At 40.2% G+C, this 25,038-nt stretch overlaps 2 protein-coding genes across 11 annotated transcripts in view; one reads left to right on the plus strand and one right to left on the minus strand.

Moving 5' to 3' along the window:
* The window catches only part of BBOF1 (basal body orientation factor 1), a 36,146-nt gene extending 18,716 nt beyond the window's left edge, over positions 1-17,430 (minus strand). For 4 of the 5 annotated variants that reach the window (XM_044924741.2, XM_025295216.3, XM_006053861.4 and 1 more), the window contains exons 1-4: positions 16,274-16,497; positions 13,784-14,012; positions 8,722-8,787; positions 5,409-5,552 (exon numbers count right to left, since the gene is read on the minus strand). In XM_044924741.2, the coding sequence (XP_044780676.2) occupies positions 5,409-5,552; positions 8,722-8,787; positions 13,784-14,012; positions 16,274-16,347 (513 nt within the window). In that variant the 5' untranslated portion in view covers positions 16,348-16,497. Of the gene's footprint in view, positions 1-5,408; positions 5,553-8,721; positions 8,788-13,783; positions 14,013-16,273; positions 16,498-17,317 lie in introns of those variants that run through there. The other variant, XM_044924743.2, reaches the window with a different exon arrangement.
* The window catches only part of ENTPD5 (ectonucleoside triphosphate diphosphohydrolase 5 (inactive)), a 35,820-nt gene continuing 27,324 nt past the window's right edge, over positions 16,543-25,038 (plus strand). For 3 of the 6 annotated variants that reach the window (XM_025295217.3, XM_025295227.3, XM_025295219.3), the window contains exons 1-3: positions 16,543-16,604; positions 18,727-18,805; positions 23,529-23,594. The gene's annotated coding sequence lies outside the window, so the exon portion shown is untranslated. Of the gene's footprint in view, positions 16,605-17,038; positions 17,179-18,726; positions 18,806-22,704; positions 22,762-23,528; positions 23,595-25,038 lie in introns of those variants that run through there. The other 3 variants (XM_025295222.3, XM_025295223.3, XM_025295218.3) reach the window with 3 other exon arrangements.

Below are 25,038 nucleotides of genomic sequence, written 5' to 3' on the forward strand. Positions count from 1 at the left end.
AATAGGTATGCTCAATCTAACATTCATGCCACAAAAAAAAAAGCAATAGAGAAGGACTTTCCATCAGACAGACCCAAGGTTCAACTGTTACCTCTCTCACCAGCTGTTTTGGCAAATCATTATCTTCTCTAAGTCTCAGGTCTCCAGGGTAGAAAGATAATAATAGAAGCTATCTCATAGAGACGTGGCAAGGATTAAATAACAAATAATACACATAAAATACTTAGAATAGTAATAATCATTTACTACAGAGGTTAGTTGTTGTTGTTGTTCATCACTAAGTTGTGTTTGACTCTTTTCGACCCCATGAACTGCAGCTTCACTGTCCTTCACCATCTCCCATAGCTTGCTCAAACTCATGTCCATTGAGACAGTGATACTATCCATATCCATCTCATCCTCTGTCGCCCCCTTCTGCTCTTGCCCTCAGTCTTTCCCAGCATCTGAGTCTCTTTCAATTGGTAGGCTCTTTGCATCAGGGGACCAAAGTATTGGAGCTTAAGCTTCAGCATCAGTCCTTCCAATGAATATTCAGGGTTGATTTCTTTTAGGATTGACTGGTTTGATCTCCTTGCTGTCCAAGGGACTCTCAAGAGTCTTCTCCAGTACCACAGTTTGAAAGCATCAGTTCTTCTGCACTCAGCCTTCTTTATGGTCCAACTCTCACATCTGTACATGACCACTGGAAAAACCATAGCTTTGACTAAACAGACCTTTGTCGGCAAAGTGACGTCTCTGCTTTTTAATATATTGTCTACGTTTGTCACAGCTTTTCTCCCAAGGAACAAGCGTCTTTTAATTTTGTGGCTGCAGTCACCATCCACAGTGATTCTGGAGCCCAAGAAATGAAATCTGACACTGTTTCCACTTTTTCCCCCATCTATTTGCTATGAAATGATGGGACTGGGTGCCATGATCTTCATTTTTTGAATGTAGAGTTTTAAGCCAGCTTTTTTATTCTCCTCTTTCACCTTCATCAAGAAGCTCTTTAGTTCCTCCTCACTTTCTGCTATTAAAGTGGTATCATCTGCATATCTGAGGTTATTGATATTTGTCCCAGAAATCTTGATTCCAGCTTGTGAGTCATCCAGCCCAGCATTTCATATGAAATACTCTGCATATAAGTTAAATAAGCAGGGTGACAGTAACTCAGCTAGAATTTCATCACCTCCACTAGCTTTGTTCGTAGTGATGCTTCTTAAGGCCCACTTGACTTCACACTCCAGGATGTTTGGTTCTAGGTCAGTGACCTACCATAATGGTTATCTAGGTCATTAAGAGCTTTTTTGTATAGTTCTGTGTATTCTTGCCACCTCTTCTTAATCTCTTCTGCTTCTGTTAGGTCCTTGCTGTTTTTGTCCTTTACTGTGCCTATCTTTGAATAAAATGTTCCCTTGATATCTCCAATTTTCTTAGAGACCTCTAGTCTTTCCATTCTATTGTTTTCCTCTATTTCTTTGCATTGTTCACTTAAGACAGCTTCTTTTAATCTCTGCTTGCTAGTCTCTGGAACTCTGCATTCAGTTGGGTATATTTTTCCCTTTCTCCTTTGTCTTTCACTTCTCTTATCTCAGCTATTTGTAAGGCCTCCTCAGACAAACATCTTACCTTCTTACATTTCTTTTTGGGGATGGTTTTGGTCACCACCTCCTGTACAATGTTACAAACCTCTGTCCATAGTTCTTCAGGCACTCTATGTCTATCAGATCTGGTCCCTTTAATCTATTCATCACCTCCTATATAATCATAAGGGATTTGATTTAGGTCATACCTGAATGGCCTAGTGGTTTTCCCTACTTTCTTCAATTTGAGCCTGAATTTTACAATAAAGAGCTGATGATCTGAGCCACAGTCAGCTCCAGGTCTTGTTTTTTCCTGACTGTACAGAGCTTCTCCATCTTCAGCTACAAAGAATGTAATCAATCAGATTTCAGTATTAACCATCTGGTGATGTCCATGTGTAGAGTCGTGTCTTGTGTTGTTGGAAGAGGGTGTTTGCTATGACCAGTGTGTTCTCTTGGCAAAACTCTGTTAGCCTTTGCCCTACTTAACTTTGTACTCCAAGGCCAAACTTGCCTGTTACTCTGGGAATCTCTTGACTTCCTACTTTTGCATTCCAGTTCCCTAGGATGAAAAGGACATCTTTTTTTGGTGTTAGTTCTAGGAGGTCTTGTGGGTTTTCACTGAATCATTATTATTGTTTCTAATATTGTCCTTCCTTATACTTAACAATTTTCCTTACTGTGATCTCTGTCTGTGATCTCTGTTACCAGTATTAAATCTCCATTTGATCCATATCATATGATCTTTCAGATATTCTTCTTTCTTCTTGTATTTTTTATACATTTATAAAAGGCCTCATACTGTGAAAGACTTTCAGAATTACTGTCAATATATAAATGTGTGGAGAAGTCTACTGTCTAAGTAGGGTAGGGTGCAGTAAACCTTTCATTTGCCATTGGACTCCCCCAAAATCTATAAATTAATAAAGAAATCTTTTGAAAGATGATTAGGCAATGCATATCAAAAACCTTAAAATTCATGTTGTAATTTAATCTATAAATCTCACTGTAACTTCCAAGAAGTTATCCTAAAAACCAATTAAAAATATAGAAAAATACTTTGTTATTCAGATGTTCCTTGGTTTATAATAGTGAAAAATTAGAAAAACAATCCAAATGTCCAACAAGGAACCAATTGATAAATCATGGTATATCTACCCAATGGAAATCCATGCATCCAGTCAAAAGGTTTTATAGAAAAATACATAATAGCACTGAAAAATGTTCACAATATGTAAGTGAAGAAATAAGGTTAATGCTCCTTTTGTTAATCAGGTAGATGGAAATTACTTTTTCTTTAAATTTATGCTTTGAATACATTTGGCAATCTAAAGTTAATTAGCCTCTTTTAAATTTGTATATTGAATCGTATATGCACAGTATAATTTTCTTCCCTTGAGTCGTGAGCCCCACACCTGCCTTAATTCTTCCATATTTGGGATTCCACAGAACCACCTTATGATTCACATTAGCAAGGATCTTTTATTTTTGAATTTTAAGTTTTCCTGGCCCACCAACCCTCTTTCGAAAGGTCCAAAATCCATTTCTCCACTAGGTGGCAACATTGTTCTTTAAAAAAAAAAAAAATTCACACCAAGGCCCAGTCGAATATGAACAACTAGTTCTTCATTCACTTTGATTCAGAATGTATACCTACACCTCAGGATGGCTATTTTGAGAGTTCCTGAAAAGTTAAGGAACTTAACTTGGTTCAGTTTTATATTTTCATGTAAAACAAAACTAGATATTCTTTCTAGAAAACTTTGCAGCTTTATCGAGGAGTGAGTGAATGAAAGTCGCTCAGTCGTGTCTGACTCTTTGCGAGTGGACTATACAGTCCATGAAATTCTCCAGGCCAGAATACTGGGGTGGGTAGCCTTTCTCTTCTCCAGGGGATCTTCCTAACCCATTGTTGACAAATGTATGCTATTTCAAGTATACAGCACAATGATTTGATATACATATACACTGTGAAAGGATTCTTCCCATCTAGTTAGTAGAAAACTTGGTATTCCTTCAATTACATTTTAAATGAAAGACCCACTTAGTATTCAACACAGATTTATTGAGCATTACTCTGTATCTTGTACTTCAATAAATACAAAGCACAATACTGTTCATGCCTCAAAAAATTTACCATCTAGCAGGGGAGATAAGACAAATGATAACTATAATATCAAGATAGATTGGACTAAGTGGTATAAAAGAAATACAAAATACTATGTGCTGTGCTTATTCGCTCAGTCATGCCCGACGCTTTTCGACCCCATGGACTATAGCCGGCCAGGCTCCTCTGTCCATGGGGATTCTCCAGGCAAGAATACTGGAGTGGGTTGCCATGCCTTTCTCCAGGGGATCTTCCCAGCCTAGGGATCAAACCCAGGTCTCCCGCATTGCAGGCAGACATGGAAACACACACAAAATCACTTTTTTGCTAATCTTTTTAATTTTTTTCTTTTTTCTAGTTTAATTTAAATATAATTGACATATTAACAGTATGTACATTGAAGCTGTACAATCTGCTAATTTTATACACTATATTGCAAAATGAATACTACCGTAGCATTAGCTAACACCTCCATCATGTCACAAAACTACCATTACTTTTTTTGTGGTGAGAACTCTTAAGATCTACTCTCTTAGAAAGTTTCAAGTATATAATACAGTATTATTAGTTAGGGTCAATATATTATACTTTAGATTCCTAAAAACTTGTCAATCTTATAACTGAAAGTTTGTACCCTTTGACCAACATCTCCCCATTTCTCCTTCCCCTCCCCTCCAGCACAAGTAACCACTCTGAGTTCAGTTTCTTTCTTTCTTTTTTTTTTGGCCGCATTGTGGCTTTGTTGAAATTGGCCATAGTATAAGTATTTATACCAAGGAAATCAGTAAATGTTACAAATAAGATTTTTTTTTTTTTTTTTTTTTTTTTGCAAAGAGCTACACACCACTGTTAATTCCATGTGACATACACTCTTTTAAGCACTGGTGGCTCAGACAGTAAAGAGTCTGCCTGCAGTGCGGGAGACCCAAGTTTGATCCCTGGGTCAGGAAGATCCTCTGGAGAAGGAAATGCAACCCACTCCAGTAGTCTTGCTTGGAAAATCCCATGGATGGAGGAATCTAGCAGGCTACAGTCCATAGGGTTGCAAAGAGTTGGACATGACTGACCGACTTCACTTTACATATATGAACTCATTTAATCCTTACAACAACGCTATGAGCCAGTAACTCTTACCACTCCCAATTTTTACAGATGAGGAAACCTAGGTATAGAGAAGGTAACTTGCCCAAACCTCAAAGCTGATTTCAGCTACTTGTGTCCAGCCCTCGTCTATGCCATTTATTGCATTGTCATTAATGCAATAAAACTATATTCTGAACTGAGGGAACAGAAAGAGTATGCAATGTCAGAGAAACTTTCTGAAGGTACTCAGGTTTCCTCACTCCATCCACCCCTACCCAGTGTGTCTTAAAATTTTCTGAAGTTATCATTCATCAGTCTATATATATTTTCTTTCAGGACTTTGCTGCTTTGCCGCTATTGTTTTCTACAGCCGTAGTAATTCCAAAGGTTTAACTGGTGATAAATGCAAGAGGGTGTATTGCCTAAGATCTGGTGAATTCGCAAAGAAATCAATGCTTAAAAAAACAAAAGTCTATTAAGACTTTCTGCATTCAGTCCTACACTGATTTATCTTCCCTGTTTTTCTCAGATAATCTCTACAATGTCAAAGGGAATCCTTTACCATCTCACAGGAGTCAATGTCTATGAAGGCCTTTGCAGACATAGTTAATTCTAATGTCTTCTTTTTAAAGAAAGAAAGAATGAAAGAAACTTACATCATCTAATTCTTTCTCCACTTGGATTTTTCTCTTCTGGAATTGTTTTATTGTTTTGAGCTCTGTCTGAATCATGCCAATTTCTTTGGCCTTTTGATGGAACTGTCCCTCCAGCTCACTTACTTGCATAGTAAATTTTTGTTCCTGTATTAACAACAAAACAACAAAAAAGGTAAATGACTTAGGAAAAAGAACAGAGGTCACACAAAGTCCTGTTCCATTTGAAGCCTTAAGCCATTTTTCTTTCTTCTTTGAAGAAAAATCTCCCTTTTTACCTTCATATAAAGTTTTAATTTTTATTAAAAGAGACCAAGTGCCTTGAATAAGGAGAAAATTCTAAAATGACCTGATTGTGTATAGAAAAGTAGATATTATTTAAAAGAGGTATGAGAAGATTGCATGCATGCTCAGTCGCTTCAGTTGTGTCTGACTCTGTGTGACCCTATGGACTATAGCCCGCCAGGCTCCTCTGTCCATGGAATTCTCCAGGCAAGAATACTGGAGTAGGTTGCCATGCCCTTCTCCAGGGGCTCTCTGCAACCCAGGGCTCGAACCCACGTCTCTTATGTCTCCTCCATTGGCAGGTGGGTTCTTTACCACTAGCACCACCTGGGAAATCCTCATGAGAAGACTAAACAAATCTTTAATCTATAAGAGAGATAAATAACATCCCTGATCCTAAATTAAAATCAGTAAGCAAAGAGACAAGGAGAGGGCCAATATCTCTTAAATAAATAGAGAAGACGGTGAGAGAAAGAGGAAGGAAGGGGGAAGACAGAGGAAAAGGAAAAAGAGAGATGAGGAGAAAAGGAAGAGGAGAAAGGGAAGAAGAGAGAGTAAAGAGAAAAAAAAAGGGGGGAGGGAAATGGAGGAGAAAAAGGGCAAATAACACAACTAACAAATGAAAAGAGCTATCAAAGTGCAAAAGACACTTAACCACAGGAAAAAAATGCTCAATCTAGCTCAGAATAAGAGAAATGCAAATTGAAATACACTAAAATATCATTTCTTACCTATCATGTTGACAGAAACCCATTTTGACAATATATGCTATGCTAAGTCACTTCAGTCGTGTCCGACTCTGTGCGACCCCATAGACGGCAGCCCACCAGGCTCCCCCATCCCTGGGATTCTCCAGGCAAGAACACTGGAGTGGGCTGCCATTTCCTTCTCCAATGCATGAAAGTGAAAAGTGAAAGTGAAGTTGCTCAGTCATGTCCAACTCTTAGCGACCCCATGGATTGCAGCCTAACAGGCTCCTCCGTCCATGGGATTTTCCAAGCAAGAGTACTGGAGTGGGGTGCCATTGCCTTCTCCGACAATATACTCTGGTATATTGTCCCATTATATATTCCCAATGTATAAACCCATTTTGACAATATACTCTGGTATATTCTGTCCATGGAGACATGGACAGAAGTTACATTTCTCAGAATAGACCGTGTTTGATAGATTTTACTTTGGAAACACATAAATATTTTACATAATTGCTGCTGCTGTTTAGTTGCTCAGTCATGTCCAACTCTTTTGTGACCTCATGGTATTTACCAGGCAAGAATACTGGAGTGGGTTGCCATTCCCTTTTCCAGGGGATCTTCCTGACCCAGGGATCAAACTGGTGTCTCCTACTTGGCAGGTGGATTCTTTACCACGGGATCACCAGGGAAGACTATTTTACATAATTATAATTATATAGTTATATCATTTCACATTAATTTCTTAAAGCAACTCCTAAAAAATCAAAATCAAAATGTATTGCTGAGTTGGTGTTATAACCTTACAGAAAGGAATTATTTCAAATTGTTTTTAGACCTTGTTAATTTGATCAGAAGCAACAGTTAGAACTGGACATGGAACAACTGACTGGTTCCAAATCGGGAAAGCAGTACATCAAGGCTGTATATTGTTACCTTGCTTATTAAACTTATATGCAGAGTACATCATGAGAAATTCTGGACTGGATGAAGCACAAGCTGGAATCAAGACTGCCAGGAGAAATATGAACCTCAGATACGCAGATGACACCACCCTTATGGCAGAAAGCAAAGAGGAACTAAAAAGCCTCTTGATGAAAGTGAAAGAGTGAAAAAGTTGGCTTAAAACAACATTCAGAAAACTAAGATCATAGGATCTGGTCCTATCACTTCATGGCAAATAGATGGGGAAACAGTGGAAACAGTGACAAACTTTATTTTGGGGGGCTCCAAAATCACTGCAGATGGTGACTGCAGCCATGAAATTAAAAGATGCTTGCTCCTTGGAAGACAAGTTATGACTAACCCAGACAGCTTATTAAAAAGCAGAGACATTATTTTACCAACAAAGGTCCATCTAGTCAAAGCTATGGTTTTTCCAGTAGTCATGTATGGATGTGACAGTTGGACTATAAAGAAAGCTGAGCGCAGAAGAATTGATGCTTTTCAACTATGGTATTGGAGAAGACTTTTGAGAGTCCCTTGGACAGCAAGGAGATCCAACCAGTCCATCCTAAAGGAAATCAGTCCTGAATATTCATTGGAAGGACTAATGCTGAAGCTGAAACTTCAATATTTGGCCACCTGATGTGAAGATTTGAAAAGATCCTGATTCTGGAAAAGATTGAAGGTGGGAGGAGAAGGGGACGACAGAGGATGAGATGGTTGGATGGCATCACCGACTCAATGGCCATGAGTTTGAGTAAACTCTGGGAATTGGTGATGGACAGGGAGGCCTGGCATGCTACAGTCCATGGGGTCACAAAGAGTCGGACACGACAGAGCAACTAAACTAAACTGAACTGAATTTGACTGTAGATCACTATTGGTATATATCCTAATGGGAAAAGTCCCCCCCACCAACACAAATCCTAAACTGTATCCACCAGTTTATGTAGGTAGTAGTATTAATATTAGTATTCTGTGCCTTTGCTATATTGAGGTTTGAAGAAAATACACAGTTACATTGGTATCATTAAGAACCAGGATTTTGGGTGAGGGAGAAAGAAGACACAGATAGGGTTAAGTAAAAATCCTGTACTCTTGCATCTGAATTTAAAGTATTAGCATGAGCTCATGATATATTTTAATCTTCAAAAAATATGTTTCCCAGCGCTGTCCACTGAAAAGCCCTAGAGCTCAAGATCAGTAAGCTACCACTACTACAAGATGATTTTCGACAATAACATAATTTTATTTTATTTTTGAGCATCTGTACAATCAAATGTATGAGCTTTAAGATCACTGAGTTCTCAAGAGGACTTGCTTACTCTCGTGTCTTAAAGATCTGAACCTGCCAGAAACCTGACCGCCAACAAGTGAGGCATCAGTGTACATACCAATTTCTCCTTCTCCTCTTGGGCTTTTTCCTTTGTTTCATTCAATTGCTGTTTCAGTTTTTCAATCTGTAGAAAATGAAAATAAAGAGGAAGGTAAAGAAATTTCTCTGTATCCTAACTTAATTACATAGCCCAGTTTTCATGTGATATTAAAAGCAGTAGGGAGTACTTCCCTGGTAGTCCAGTGGTTAAGACTGTATATTCCCAGTGCAGGGAGCATGGGTTCAATTCCTGGTTAGGGAACTAAGATCCCACACGCTGCACGGCACAGCCAATAGAACAGAACAGAATGGAATAAAATAAACCAGTAGTGTTGGAGAGGTGGAGTACCGTGGGAAGATGAGAGGAGAGGACATTATTTATACTGTTAACTTGCTATTGCCAGTTTCCAAAACTCGGCTATCATCATAATTGCCTGGGTAATGTGTATGGTTAAAAAAATTTTTTTTAATTTACCATCTTAACCATTTTTAATTCACATTGTTAGGCAGATCATCTCTGGAACTTTTTCACCTTACAAAACTGAAACTCTATGTTTATGAGATACTAACTCCTTCTCCTCCCTCCCCCAGCCTTTCTACATTGTTTGTATGATTTTGACTACTTCAGGTATGTCCATGGAAGAAGAACCACACAACCCAAAAGTTGTGAGTGAAGTTTTATTCCAGGATTATACTGAGGGTTATAGCCTGGGAAACAGCCTCTTAGAAAGCTCTGAGGAACTGCTCAGAAGGGTTAAGAGAGCAAGGCAGAATATATAGCAGATTCTTGCTGGAAAAAACATGTAGTCAGACATCAAAATGTTACTAGTAATCACAAGGAAAAGGTATTTTGAGTTAATGATTTTAGTGCTTTTCTGTGTCAGGGAAGATATAAAGATCTGGGCTTGTTGAAATTATTCCTTAGATATGTATGTTAATTATCTAGGGCCAAGTATCCAAAGCTCAGAATGCTTCCTGTTTTGCTCCAGCCCGAATTTCCTCCCCTCAGGACGCACTGTGGAAGGAGGCAGGTGGCAGGCGAGGGTGGGGGGCTGCAATGGCTGATGGCTTGATCCTTGTAGAACTGGAATGGTGGGTGACATTCTTTGTTTACTGGAATGTGGGGTAACACTCCCTGTCCATAGATACTTCATATGAGTAGAATCATACAGTATTTGTCCTTTTGTAACTGGCTTATTTCACTTAGCATAATGGCCTTGAGGTTCATTCATGTTGTAGCACACAACAGGATTTCCTTCCCTTTTAGAGCTACATAATATTCTTGTATTTGTATACCACACTTTCTTTATTCACTCATCAACCAACAGACATTTGGGTTGTTTCCACTTCTCGACTATATGAACAGGGTTTCACGAACACTGGGTGTGCAGTTACCTCGTCAAGATCTTGCTTTACATTCCCTTGGAAATATACTCCAAAGTGGGATTGTTGCATCATATGATAATTCTATTTTTAATTTTTCTATGAATCTCTGTACTGTTTTCCATAACGGCTACACCATTTCACATTGCCACCAAATAGCACAAGGATTCCAATTTCTCTACATCCTCACCAATACTTGTTATTTTCTGTTCTTCTAACAGTAGCCATCTTGATAAGTGTGAAGTGATAACTTGGGAGTTTTGATTTGCATTTCTCTTAAATGAGTAAATTTTTAAAGGAAAGTTTCAAGGAGAGTACAAAGATTTCTCATATACTCTTCACTCAATTTTGCCACATTTGTTTTCCCTTTATGATAGGTCTATATACATATATACGTGTGTGTATGTACATACATATATATATATATGATGTAGACTTTTGAAGCTGTTTCTTCTGGAGAATGTGAGAATAAGTTTAGGACATCATACTCCTGTATTAAATATTTCATTATGTGTTTCCTAAGAAAAAGAACAATCTCTTAGAAGTATAGTACAATGATCAAAATTGGGAAATTTAACATTGATAAAATACTATTATTTAATCTATAGTCCATATTCAAATTTAGCATCAACTGCACCAATGATGTCCTTTCACTGTAACTGTTCTTTTTCTGGTCTAGGATATAATCCCTGACTATGATTGTCATATATTCTAATTTTAAACTGGAGCCGTTTCTCAGTCTTTGTCTTTGATGATACCAGCGTTTTTGAAGACTACTGGCTAGGGCTGGAGTTGTCTGATGTTTCTTCCCCAGAAGATTCAGGTTATGGCTTTTCAGCAAGCATACACTGCTTACGTGATGATGTATCCTTGTCACTGCATCACAGCATGAGGTGACTGACATTAAGTGTAATCAACTGGTTAAGACTGTGTCTGCCAGGTTTCTCCAGTTGAAAGTTACAATTTTTCCTTTTATAATTACTAATAAATTTGGAGGACTATATTTTAAGACTATGCAAATATCTTTTTGCTCATTAAACTTTCACCCACTAGTTTTAGCATCCACTCTTGTTCTTGACTGAATCAATTATTACTCTGACGCCAAATGGTGATTTTTCTTATTGTATCATTCCTTGGAAATTTAATAACTTACTACATTCCACTTTAAGGAAAACCATTCTATTCTCCCATATTTATTAAGGTATGTATTTATCAGTTGTATACACTCATGAACTCATTTTATTCAATAAGCTATAACTGATTAATGTTATTTATTTTGACTGTCCCAGATTTGGCCAGAGGGAGCCCCATCAAGTTACCCTCTGTGTCCTTTAATTTTTTGTTACTTACTTCCTGTCACAATAAGATATTCAAGTTCATCTCTTACTCTCCTTGCTCCAGTCTTATAATCAATCATTTCTCCAAGGATGCTGGCATGTTTTAGTAGGAAATCTGACTAGCTTTTTGTTGTTGCTGTTGTTCAGTCACTAAATCATGTCCAACTCTCTGTGACCCTATGGACTGCAGCATGCCAGGCTTCCCTGTCCTTCACTATTTCCCGGAGTTTGTTCAAACTCGTGTCCATTGATTCGGTGATGCCATTCAACCATATTATTTTCTTTCTACTGCCTTCAATCTTTCCCAGCATCAGGGTCTTTTCCAATGAGTCAGCTCTTCACATCAGGTGGCCAAAGTACTGTAGCTTTTTAAGGTAAACATTCCTTGGCATGGTTAAAAAATCAGAGGATGCAGAAGTGAAATATTGTTGTAAATAATCTTAGAATAGCTCAAGGAAAACCTAAAAATGTTTTAAAAGAAATACAGACAGAACTAAGTCATGTAGAACAGGTGTAAAATAGATTTATTTTGTGCTGACTGAACAAAGCCTTAAATACAAAAACCATAAGGGAAATCTCCTAATTCTATCTAAAATATGATAGTTTTTAAAACACATTTCACTTCTAATATTTCTATAATTAACATGAAGACTGTAAACAGTTTAAATAAAGTTTAAGCAAATAGTGCATTTCTAGGATATAGTAGCATGTATGGAGGCAATGGCACCCCACTCCAGTACTCTTGCCTGGAAAATCCCATGGATGGAGGACCCTGGTAGGCTGCAGTCCATGGGGACGCGAAGAGTTGGACACAACTGAGCGACTTCACTTTCACTTTTCACCTTCATGCATTGGAGAAGGAAATGGCAACCCACTCCAGTATTCTTGCCTGGAAAATCCCAGGGATGGGGGAGCCTGGTGGGCTGCCATCTCTGGGGTCGCACAGAGTCGGACACGACTGAAGCGACTTGGCAGCAGCAGCAGCAGCAGCATGGAGTAACAAAATTATAAGAGAGCTAGTTAACCAGGGTATACTGAATAATTTATTTTACTTCTTCCTCCCAAAGAAGTTTCTTTGGTTTTAATGATTATCCATGTCTACCCAGGTCAGATGCTGGCCTATGATACATGGAGGCAGATGAAAATCAGGAAATACAAGTGATACTGATAAAGGCAGACCAATATCAATTAGCTAATGCAGTCCACAAATCTTTTATACAATGAATTTTGAAAATTATTTGCATGGCTTGCCTAAAGGCTTATTTTAGAATAATAATTTATAGCAGATAATTTTGATAATGCATGCTATTATCAAAGAGTAATTTTAAAAATGGAAGTTGCCTAGGAAAGAAGGTTAAAAAAATATTGTTCCAAAAATTACTTTAATAAAACATAAAATCCACACAAGTGTTCAGTTGTCTGATTTCTCTAATATGCTTCCAAATCATCTTGAACTTAAGTTTTGATTGCTAACTTTCTCAAAGCATCAGTGGAATCACAACCCATTCATTCATTCATGTATGCAAAAATATTTTAATAAGTGCCTACTATGTGTATTTGTATTTTTTACTGTTTATTATAGTAAAAATACAAAAAACATACATGAGAATGAAACATGATACAAATTTCCTTGGGTCACCATGGGACACAAAGAGGCAGCTAGGAAAGAGATGAATTTAAGTCACACCTAAATTCACACGTTAACACCCACTAGCTGTGAGACTCTGGCAAGTTACCTGCCCTGAGAGTCAATTTCTTTATCTGTAAAATGGGAATGACAATTTGTGGCTACAGTGGGTTATATTAAAAGGACTAAATGAGATAGCAGAGGTAAAGTACCCAACATGGTGCCTGGCACAAACAGGAGTCCCAAAATGTTAGTTCCTTTCCTTTTTTCCACAGATCTAAAATGATAGCTCTATGCCCAACATTTCAACAAGGTTCAGTAAGATAAAGATTCAACAGGTCCAACAGAAGACAGTCAGTTTTCTGGGTTCATAACCACATGATCATGGATTATCAATAAATTGCTTTAGAGATTAATAATTACTCATAGTTATCAATATCAAAAAATATATAAATCATACACCATGCTCTTGTTCTTAAAGTTGATCATAATGTTCCATTAGCATCATCTTTGTTTCAGCCAAGAAAACATGGGACAAGAATGAAAATAAAAGGCAATTCTGACTGTAAAGCCGTTCTGAAATAACATGTTGCTTCAAAGGAGAGTTAAAAGTCAACTGAAATGTCTTAACTGTGGGATGAGGTTTCAAGGAATTAAATACTGGAAATACAAAGCCACAGCAGTATAACAAAAGAGATAGTTACTAAGGCTTGGGAGGGTTTCTACCTACCTACCAGATTATCTTTCTCCTGATCCTGTTTCTTCAGATGGTTCAATACAGACATTGTGTCTTTCTCCATTTTATACTGCTGTCTCTTTAACTCTTCATTACATCTTGCCAGTCTCCGGGAAGTATCACGATACTCAGTCCTAGAAAGTTCTGTGACTTCCAGCCTGGCCTCCCAAAGGGAGGCATTGGCCTTGGCTCTCTCCAAAACAGACTCCTCAAGTTTTATGATCTTCCTGCACAGGAAGAGGACATCAAGAGCATATAACTATTTCTCTACTTTATTAGTATTACACCTTTCTCTATAATTTATTTTGCCTGGCATTTGCCTGGCACATATAAGCAAATATTGTTGGATGAATGAGTTAGTAAGAAATATATATGGTCTATTGCCCTCAGTGTTTCATTGTTGATATGTGCACTGTAGATGAATGGGCAAAAATAGAAAACATATGCTAGTGAGTTCTAGGAATGTGACAAGCCATTGGCACTTCCAGAAAATGCAAGACTAAACATGCAGTTTTTTTTTTTAATCACACTGTAGAATACTTTATACACTAGGGGGGAATTGCAAATAAATTTGTATATTGGGCTGTTATCTTAGGAAGAAGAAAAAGAATATTCCAAAATGATAGTAGTGGCTATCTTTGGATAATGGGATTACAGGTGGTTTTGTTCTGTTTGACTCACCAGGTTTCCTAAACTCTCTGTACTGAGCAGGCATTACTCTCTTAAACAAATTACTTTATAAACTTTACAAGGATCCCTTGTGGTCCCATATATAGTGTTGTTGGACAAGATGTATGATTCCAATGTGTCTAGGAACCACTAGGGTCATCCAATAAATGTAGTAGCAATCTAGCAGCAACTCCAAACCCGTGAAGGTTTAATGCTAGAGCAATCTTACCCACTTCAGAAATTCTCATCATTTGGGGAAATCTGAATACTTTGTTTCCTTCGAACCAAAAGGAATCCTTGAAAAGGCCCAAGGAATTACTTCAATCACCCAGACATCCTTCAGGATGTTTAAGTGCCTCTCAACCACACGGCTGAGATCAATCAGGTTACAGGCAAAAAATAACGAACCCAGAGCACTACAGCACAGTTCTTGCCGGGACGGGGGTGGGGTGGGGGGGAAAGATCCAAGTTGAAGCCTACAGGAGCAGACATCTTAATTTGTTTAACAAATATTAAGCTTCTTCTATGATTCCGACTCTCTTCCAGGTGCTGGAGATAAGGTGAATAACGCTTAGTGCCTATTCTAGAGCATCTTTGGGTCTTGAGGATTTCCCAACTACTAATATTCTGAGCCACATGATTCTGGAGTGGGGCTGGAGGTTGTTAATGTGCACTGTAGGATATTTAACAGTATCCTTGGTCTGATAGCTCAGGTGGTAAAGAATCGCCAGGAATGCAGGACACACGCGGTTCGATTCCTGGGTCAGGAAGATCCGCTGGAGAAGGGATCTTCTCCACTCCAGTATTCTGGCCTGGAGAATTCCATAGACTCTATCATCCATGGGGTCGCAAAGAGTGGGACACGACTGAGCGACTTTCACTCGGTCTCTTATCCACTAGAGGTCCCCAGATGTGACAACCAAAAATGTCTCCTTGACAAACGTCCTCGGGGAGTCAAAAATTACCCGCCTTCCCAGCTAAGAATCACTGGTGGCGAACAGTGCTGTCCAATAGAACTTTCTGTGATGTTAATGCTATCTAGACTGTCCAATACAGTCACCACTAGCCACACAGGCCTACTGAGTACACGCAATGTAGCCGGTACAAACGAGGATCTGAATTTTTAGTTTAATTTTAACGAATCTTAATAGCCACACATGACCGGTGACGACACTATTGGGCAACACAGGTCTAGAGGATCTCCGACCTTCAATTCCAGTGTCAGAACTAACCCTTCCTCCTCACTTTTAGTTCTTTTCCCCTCCACTAGCACTTATTTCATTCGGTCCTCAATCAATCAGTTCAGTCGCTCAGTCGTATCCGACTCTTTGCGACCCCGCGTACTGCAGCACGTCAGGCCTCCCTGTCCATCACCAACTCCTGGAGTTTACTCAAACTCACGGCCATTGAGTCGGTGATACCATCCAACCATCTCATCCTCTGTCGCCCCCTTCTTCTCCCGCCTCAACCTTTCCCAGCATCAGGGTCTTTTCTGAGTCATTTGACTCAGTTCGGTCCTATGTTACTTCTATTCTTGGGGAACTTATCTGCCTCCTCGTTAGTACACTCCACATAGGCAGGGGCTGTGTCTAAAAGATTTCAGGGTCCCAAAGCTCAACACTCCGGTCTTAACTGAAGCAGTGGGGGGTATGGCATGCCTTTGGGGAATTTCTGAGCAACGGAGCCATCCTTCTCAGAAGCTGGGAGAGCAAGGGGAGGGTTCGGGAGGGGAGCGGGGAAAGGGCGCCAGTTGGCCGGCTCCTGCGAATCTCCGGAGGGCAGGCCCTGGAGCAAGGACCCCAGCGTGGCTTCCCCTTACTTCTTCTTCTTGTCTTTATCTTTGCCTTTGTCTTTGCCTTTCCCTTTCTTTTTGTCCTTCCCCTTAGCCGGCATCCTGGCTTCTCCCGGGGCCCCGCAGCCGTGGTCTTGTCTCCGCGCCGCCCAAGCCCGGCTTCGTCTCCAAGGACACCACCAAGCCGCGCAGGTAACGATCAGCTCGAGCCGTTGCCGGCGAGCAGAGAGCGCACGCGCCCGTGACGTAGCTCCTCCCCTGCCCCGCCCCCGGGGCCCAGTCCAGTGGCCGGGCGCGGGGGGCGGGGCGGAGACCGGCTGAGGGCGGCGGGTGGCCGCGCCGTGGCGGCGCGCGCCCGGTGAGTGTGCGAGCGCGGGCGCGCCGGTGCATGACTGGGGTCCGGCCTGGGCGGGAGAGGAGGCCGGAGGCGGTCAGCCACTGGCCGGCGGCGGCGGCGGCCCGACCGTAGGGGCGCTCTCTCTTGAGGAGGCTGGATCCGCCGCTCCCCGTTTTTCGGAGCGTTGCCTCCGCCGGGTTCACAGCGTTTCGCGTCTTGCCCGCGCGTCCTCTTCTTCCCTCGCGCCGCAGCCAGCGTGGCCGTGGCCGCCCAGCTCTCGTCCCGGCTCCGCCCCTCCCGAGGCCACCCGAGCTCTTTTGGTTTCCTTCTCCCTCTCCTGGCTCCTAACACTTGCTGGTTCTGTAAGGGATGGCGCAGCCAGCGGGCTTCCCAGGCTAAACATGTTTTGATGAGGCGGTTGAGGACTTGTCCGAGGGTGGTGGGTGGTTTGGGAGGGTAAGGCAGGAGGCGCGCGGGTGTCGGGGAGCCTGGGGGTCGGAGAAGCTCCGGGGCCTCGTGGAGAGTCCTTGGAGAGGAGTATCCCAGTGTCAGGTCCCGTTCTGTCCTGTCGCTGCCGTCCCCAGATTCCCATTTGGTAATAACCTGCGCGTGCTGCCCTCCCTTTTCCGCGAGTCGCGTGAAGTTGAAAGCTCAGGCCTTTTGCTCTGTTGTTTTTGTTTTGGTGTCGTCACCTCCCCCCCCCCACCCCCCGCCCCAACCAACCCCGCGCACACCTGTGAAAAGGAGTAGTTCTCAAAAGGATGGTTCGTGTTTTTTCAGAGAAGGAGCTCTGTGATCATGCCTTCTTCATTCAATGAGTTTGTCCGTGAGTCATCGAGGAAGACAGGGAATTCTGGGGGCCGAGACAACAGTTAGGAAACTTGGAATTGAAGCTCTGCTGTGCATTAGTCTCCCTTTCAAGTTAAATGTAAAAATTTCCTTAAAAACTTCATTGTGCATCTTCTCCGTTTCTCTAAGGAGAACTTAATCCCTGCAACCTTTCTAGATGTCTCTGATTCAACCCTTCCACCTCCCCCGCTTTTTTTCCCAGCGACGTCGTTGATGTTTCTGAATTGAGTGGTTAAGAGGGAACTTGCTGATTGTTAATATTAATAAGCACTGAAAATCTTAGCCATGCCATCTGCTGGCATGATAGTAGCTTACTCTATTCCTGGTGCTTCCCCCTCGCCCCCATTTGCATGTCACACTTCCGTGGGTCCATGATGGAATTACCATACATTGAAGAAGTTTATTCTGATATAGAATCTATAAAGTTATGATTGATTTTATATGTCTGCGTGTTAAGTCGCTTCAGTCGTGTCCAGCTCTTTGCGATCCCATGGACTGTAGCTGGCCAGGCTCCTCTGTCCATGGGATTTTCCAGGCAAGAATACTGGAGTGAGTGCCCTTCTCCAGGGGATCTTCCCGACCCAGGGATGGAACCCACCTTCTTTAATGTCTCCTGCATTGGCAGGCGAGTTCTTTACCAATTTCTTTACCACTTGATATGTCCAAGGTTCTGAAAATGTACCCTACTGATAACTTGCAGAAAAGAGAGTGTAGGATATCGCCTATTAGAGGCTTTATATTTAGAATTCATTCTAAAAAATTGGTTACTGTGAACCTGAAAGTCAGTCCAATTCATCTGTTGTGTGTAGACTCGTTTATAAACACGAAAACTTGACTGTAGTAAGATTATTTCTTAATATATGTGCATAATAACTTTAGTTGCATGTACTTCTTAGTTACTTTATCATACAAAATATTTTTTATTGACTTTAAGTTTGACTTTGTAGTTAAAACTGTTGTGATATGGGTGGCTAAGAGAAATGCCCGGATTCACACTGTAGTAGAGGTAGTTCTAGAATCTACAGTCTTCTGAACCTCCACATTCTCTGCCAAAGAACTAGATGTTATTATTCAATCATCCATTTGTAAAAGTAGGAAGTTGCTGTTTAGCAGTTCATCTGGTAGCGTTTCCTTTCATACATTCTTGTAGTTTTACTATGAGGTTTATTTCATTGAATAAATTTGCTTTGTTTTATTGTTTAGAATGCTAATGCTTTTAAAACTTGGGATAAGCACTTGGTATTTTTTTGACTTGGTTTTGTAATTCTTTTTTTTTTTTTCTTTTTCCGCCCAGTGTGCATAGTTCCCGGTTAACATAGAAATGCAGAGTGTCTTGGCTGAATCCTCACGCAGACAAGATCATTATGGTCCTGGTAGGTAGGGCAGGTATCTGAATGTAAGGTAACATCTCTGCTATCTTAAAGCTGTGAATGTAAGGTAACATCTCTGCTATCTTAAAGCTGTAAATGTGCTTCTTTTGCTCCTGGGTTGTTTTGTTGTTGTTGTTCTGTCTTTGCCAAATAATGTCAACTTTTCTGTTGTCCCATTGATTCTAATATCATCAGATGTGGAGTTGCTCAAAAAGCCAAATAAGAACTTAAGACTATATCTCAAAATTATTTTGAAACTACATATTATTTCTTTTTTTTTTTCTTCCAGTAGCTCCAAAATTAGGTTTACTCTGTAAAGGCATCTGTAGCTTTATTCTGGTTTAGCTTGGAGACCGAGTTTCTGACACCAGATTCTCAGCTTCTCTGTCTCGAAGACAGAGTTTTGGGTCAAGTAAAAAAGAAGAGCTTTATTGGTTTGCCAGGCAAAGGGGGACACAGCAGGCTCATGCTCTTGAAACCATGTGTTCCAACGTGGGGAAGATAGTGACAAGTTTTATAGTAAAACAGGATGTAATCAGCTCGTGGACGTTCTTCTGATGGTTTGGTGGTGAGTTGGTAAGTAGGAGTCAACATCCGTCAGCCTCAAGTTTAACTGATCTGGCATCTACATACTCATGGGCAGCAAATCATAACTTCTCCCACCTGGAGGGAGTTTCAGTATCTGCAGAATAGCTCAAAGATATCTTTGCGTATATGCATTGAAGGGAAACAAGACTTTGACCCAAGGCTGCTCCTGGCTGTTTAACCCTGGTCTCACATTCACTCCCTTCCCTAATTAACAACTTCTTGAATCTGCCCCTTGAAACTCAGGGAACCTCAAGGAGGGTGAATGAAGGCTGTTTCTTATAATCAAAGAAATGGGGAACACAGAAAGGCCTTGTGCCCAGGAGCCTTGGGCCCTGCACAGTATCATTTCTACTCGTAATTCATCCTTGAAATTGCCTGATAGCACTGATGCTGTTCTATAAGTTGGAGAAGCTACGTAAACCATTTCTGATCTTGTTTTTACACAGCCTTTAGAATCTTGAATAAATACATTGTCATCCAAACTCTATCTGAAGGAGACTCATCAATATTTCTGAATATTATGGAGGATTAGTTAATTTCATCCTACTTTTTCATTGCATTTTGTTGTTGCATGCGTGCATGGTCAGTCATGTCCAACTCCTTGCAACCCCATTGACTACATTCTGCCAGGCTCTTCTGTCCATGGGATTTTCCAGGCAAGAATATTGGAGTGGGTTGCCATTTCCTCCTCCAGGGGATCCTCCAGACCCAGGGATGGAACCCATGTCTCCTGCATCTTGTTGCATTGACAGGCAGATTCTTTACCACTGAGCCACCAGGGAAGCCATATGGTACAAATAAAAGATTTAATCTTAGAAATTTTCAGGTTTTTTTTTAAACATTCACTGTTTTATTTACATACAAAATCTGTTGCCACAGATAATTATTATCTATTGAAAATTCATTTGCAAAATGTCTAGTTTTTATTGTCCATTCTGAAAAACCATTACACAATACTTAAAGTCAGTTTTTTAAGAAAGGTTATATACCCAAATTTCAGGTCCACTTATCTGCACTTTTCATTTGATGGGCCTGTCCAATTTTCATTCGTTTAAGAAATGTTTAGTAAATACCAACTGAATACCAGGCTCTGATAGCTCGAGGGGTACAGTGGGAACCAAGAGAGGGCCCCAGCCTTCAAATGGCTTACAGTCAGATGTATAAGATGCTGACCTGATCATTGATCTCTGAGACTATACAACCTCAATTGGAAGTTATGCATCTCCACCAAGCAGTGATGAATTAGGGGAGATGGTATGAACTTTAAATACTACAGCAGTTTGAAGGCATGAAAGACTGTCACAGGAAGTTTACAGGAGGAGGTAGGCTGAAAGTAAAAGGGAAGACTTTCTGGGAAGGTGGAACAAATGAGCAGAATCAGTGTGTTTGAGACAGAGTGTAATTTAACCAGAGCAGTGGTTCCCACAGGATAGTCCACGCACCTGTAAGTGTCAGCATCAGCTGGTAACTTGTTAGAAATGCACATTCTCAGCCCCGACTTGAGACCTACTGTGTTGAACTGGAAATCCTGACAGTGAAGCCTGCAATCAAGTTATATATTTTAACAAGCCCCGCAGGTGATTCTGATGCTTGCTTAGAGCAAGGTGTTCTTGTGTGAAAGTAGTGGGCAAAAGCTTTGGCAGAATAGCCTGGGACTTAGAAGGACTTAGAATGTGAGGCAAGTTTTTTATCCTACAGAGCAAGGAGTCACCAACTTGTAGCTTAAGGACTGGATTCGGCCCACAGATATGTTTCATTTTGCCTGCGTGGTGTTTTGGTTTTTTTAAAATGGTATTAGTTGTCACTGGCATCTCACTCCAGTATTCTTGCCTGGAGAATTCTGCGGACAGGAGCCTGGCGGGCTGCAGTCCATGGGGTCACGAGGAGTCGGACACTGAGCAACAAATACACACATTTAAAAACCGGATTCTACATAGAAATCTGTGCTCTTGGCTTATCTTGAAAAATCAGAAGACCTGGCAACATACTAGGCCTGTATTTCATCATGGCAGCAATTTGTGGGAACAGCAAGTAACTTACCCTTTAGATGGGACATGTGCTTTCCAGTTTGCACAGTCCCTACCACTTCCTGTTGATTACACACATCTTTACTCACTTATATTTTCCGCCTGGCCCCAGTAAGTATTTCAGTATTTGAGTTTGTAACTTCTGTTATGGGCAGTGGAAAATTGAAAGTTTTTAGAAGGAAAGTGTTAGGACTTATGATTTCATTAATTCATTCAATAAACACTGATGAATTAAAAATGTATTACATGCCAGATTGTTCAGTGTTGAAAGGTGAATGAATCCCTACCATGATATAGTTACAGTCTAGTGGGAAGATGATGCAAATAACATTTTAGAAACAGTCGTGAATGGATTTGAGAAGAGAGACTTTGGTGACTGGAAGACCAGTTAAGAGGCTATAGTGGTCTAAAGTCTGAAGTTGATAAAGGCCAGGCTTTAGATAATCAGTAAGAGGCTAGGAAAGAAGAAAGAGAAAGAGATGGGAAAGATATTGCAAAGCAAAAATCATTAGTCCTTGGTAAGAGATTGGGTGTGAGAGAGGAGAATGCAGAGATGATGAAAATTTTGCATCATAAATTAGGAAACTTGTGGTACCATTAACAGGAATAGGAAATTAGAGAATCCATTTAACCCTCTCTTAATTGGGCAGGGGCACTGAGAAAGGGGGTTGTTTGGAGATACCAATTTGAGGTGTCTCTTGTTTTGAGTTTGGGTATTGGCATGTACACAATATGAGTGTTTTTAAAAAGAAAACTTAATAGAACTGTGGTCAAAATTGCATGCATAGGGGTAGATGTCACTCATTCCATTCTGGGAAACCAAGAGAATACCTGGAGAAGCGTTAGTTGTTTAATAATTGCTTTGGAGGCCCTATAGTTACAATTTATTACATTATTTACATCCTGTCTTGAATGTACAGTTTTCAGGTTTATGTTACATTGGTAAGTTTAACTTTCTGAGAGAATAGAAGATACTATATAAATTCAGATGCTTAAAGACATTTTCTGAGTGTCAGAATTTAAGTCATAATTGCCTCATGAGGTAGTTCAGGGGTGAGGATTGTCATAACTGTTGCTATATTGAAATAATAGCCTGTCTTTCCTCTTATGAACTTACGTTTGCAGTACTTGATTCCCTCTGCTTTTGAAGAATGTTTTTTTACTGTGGTAAATATATATAACATAAAAATGGTCATTTTAACCATTCTAAGCGTGCAGATCAGTGGTGTAATTACTTTCACAGTGTTGTACAGCTATCACTATTCTCTACATTTTTCATCACCCCAGCAGAAACTCTGGACCTGTTAAGCAATAGCTCGCATTCTCACCTCACCACAACCCCTGGTAAACTCTAAGCTACTTTCTGTTTCTACAGATTTGCTTTTTCTAGATAGTTCATATAAGTGGAATCATATTTGTCTATGTCTCAGCATAACATTTTCAAGGTTCATGTTGTACATGTATCAGGAAGTCTTTGCTTTTTATAGCTAAATAATATTCCATTGTATTTGTGTGTGCCCTATTTTGTTTATCTATGTATCTGTTAATGAACACTTGGGTTTTTTCCACTTCTGGCCATTGTGAATAATGCTGCAGTGAACGTTGATATAAAAATACTGTTTGAGTTCCTGTTTTCAGTCTTGTAGGTATGTACCTGTGACTGGGATTGACTAGGTCCCTTCTGACCACATATTCATTTGGTAATAGAGTGCCACTCTCAGTCGTATTGTGGAAGACACAACTGGTATTTGAATTCCTCACAGCAAAAAAAAAAAAAAAAAAAATCTCACAAAGTGCATAAACTCAAAAATATACTCCAGCTTTTACAGGAAGTGTAACTTGCCTTCTCTTGTTATCGCTGATTTTGTAAACAAGTGGTTTTATTAGAGTGGCTGCCGTTGTAGTTTATATGAAAAGAAATTTTAAAAGACAAGAAAGAGGCCAAGAGTACTAGATTACAAGTTAGGAGATGAGGTTGATGATCCACTTTCCAAAGCCTAAATAGATTGGAAATAGAAATACAGAAAGAGATAATTGCATCAAAAATAGGAGAAAGGAAAAAAAGGAAAAAGAACTTTGCTCTTAAGAGTATCCGTATCCATCTTCTACAGGTTGAAAAAGCGATACATTAGTTAAAGGAAACAAAGTGGAAAGCCCAGAAGGAAAAGAAAATATTGGTAAGTAACTTATATAAAGTCATACCCTCTTTTTCCGTAGGTTAGATTTCCTTTTGTTTATTTGACCGTGCTAGGTCTTCGTTGCTACACACAGGCGTTTTCTTTCTCTGCTTGCAGCGAGCGGGATCTTCTCTCTAGTTGCGGTGAGTGGGCTTCTCACTGTGCGGCTTCTCTTGTTGTGGAGCACAAGCTGTGCGCCTCAGTGTTGCAGCTCGCGGACTCTAGAGCGAGGGCTCAGCAGTTGTGCCACACGGGTTTAGTTGCCCCGAGGCATGTGGAGTATTCCTGGACCAGGGATCAAACCCATACCCCCTGCCTTAGCAGGCAGATTTTCAACCACTGGACCAGGGAAGTCCCATAGGTCAGAGTTCTGCTTTTTTATTCCTAGCTGAGAGCTCACAGTAAATGGAAAGAGATTAATGAGCCAGTAAAAGCTGTCACAGATTCCACAGTCCTTGTTGGAGAGGCCCTCATTTGTGTAAGTTGACATAAAAGTCTAGTAATTGTGACTCTTTGATTCATGTCCCACAAAAGAGCTTTCAAAATTAGATGGTGGCAGCTTACTGAAGGAGGCAGGCACATGACGGCACTGATCAGTGATAATAGATAGCATGATGTTGAGGAAAACTAGCTCAAAAAGCATAGCAATCTGGGACTATTTCTTGACAGAAGGGCAAACAGTCCTCTAGACCTATAGTCCCCAAAGGCATCCCAAGTTTACAGAAAAATATAACTGATGGTCATAATCATAACTCTGGACCATGAATAAAATATGTCACTTTAGGAACATTTTTATCAAACACTATTAAAATAAAAATGTTATGGTATTTAGAGAAGATGTATCGTAAAGACATATTTGAGGAAATGTACATATGTGGAGCCCCTGTTCTTGGTTTTATACATGAGATGTCATTGTAATATTTACCTTTCTCAAGTTGTTCATTTGGATTCAACGTGTTTGAAGGAGTAGCTGTTTTTCACTTAATAACAAGAAAGGGAAATACGTTCTCACTTCTCACAAACGCCAATATAACCAGTGACAAATGGCACTGATCCTTGCAATTACTCTTCTGCAAATAAGTGCCTCCCACGGTGGATATGGATTTGGAGGCAGAGATAGTTTATCACTGTAGATTTTCATTATATTTGCTTATTGGGGCAGTATTAATCCCCTCCTGATTAATAGTATCTTCTTACCTAAAGGACTTCCTACTTTTAATGAATGGGTGAAAAAAGGCCTTTTGACTTGTGAAGAAAGCAAAGCAGCAATAGCAAGAGCTCTCCCTGTACAGTGATTATTGTAGCTAAGTCAGGCCTGAAACAATGAAGAATGAGGTCATGCACTGCCTCATCTCATTTCAGTGTAAGACTCAGATGGTTCATTGTACAGAGCGGCCCTTCTTGACACATGTCTAATAATGTTTTGATTAAAATGAAATAAAGT

Source organism: Bubalus bubalis, chromosome 11 (genome assembly GCF_019923935.1).
Source record: "Bubalus bubalis isolate 160015118507 breed Murrah chromosome 11, NDDB_SH_1, whole genome shotgun sequence".
NCBI lineage: Eukaryota > Metazoa > Chordata > Mammalia > Artiodactyla > Bovidae > Bubalus > Bubalus bubalis.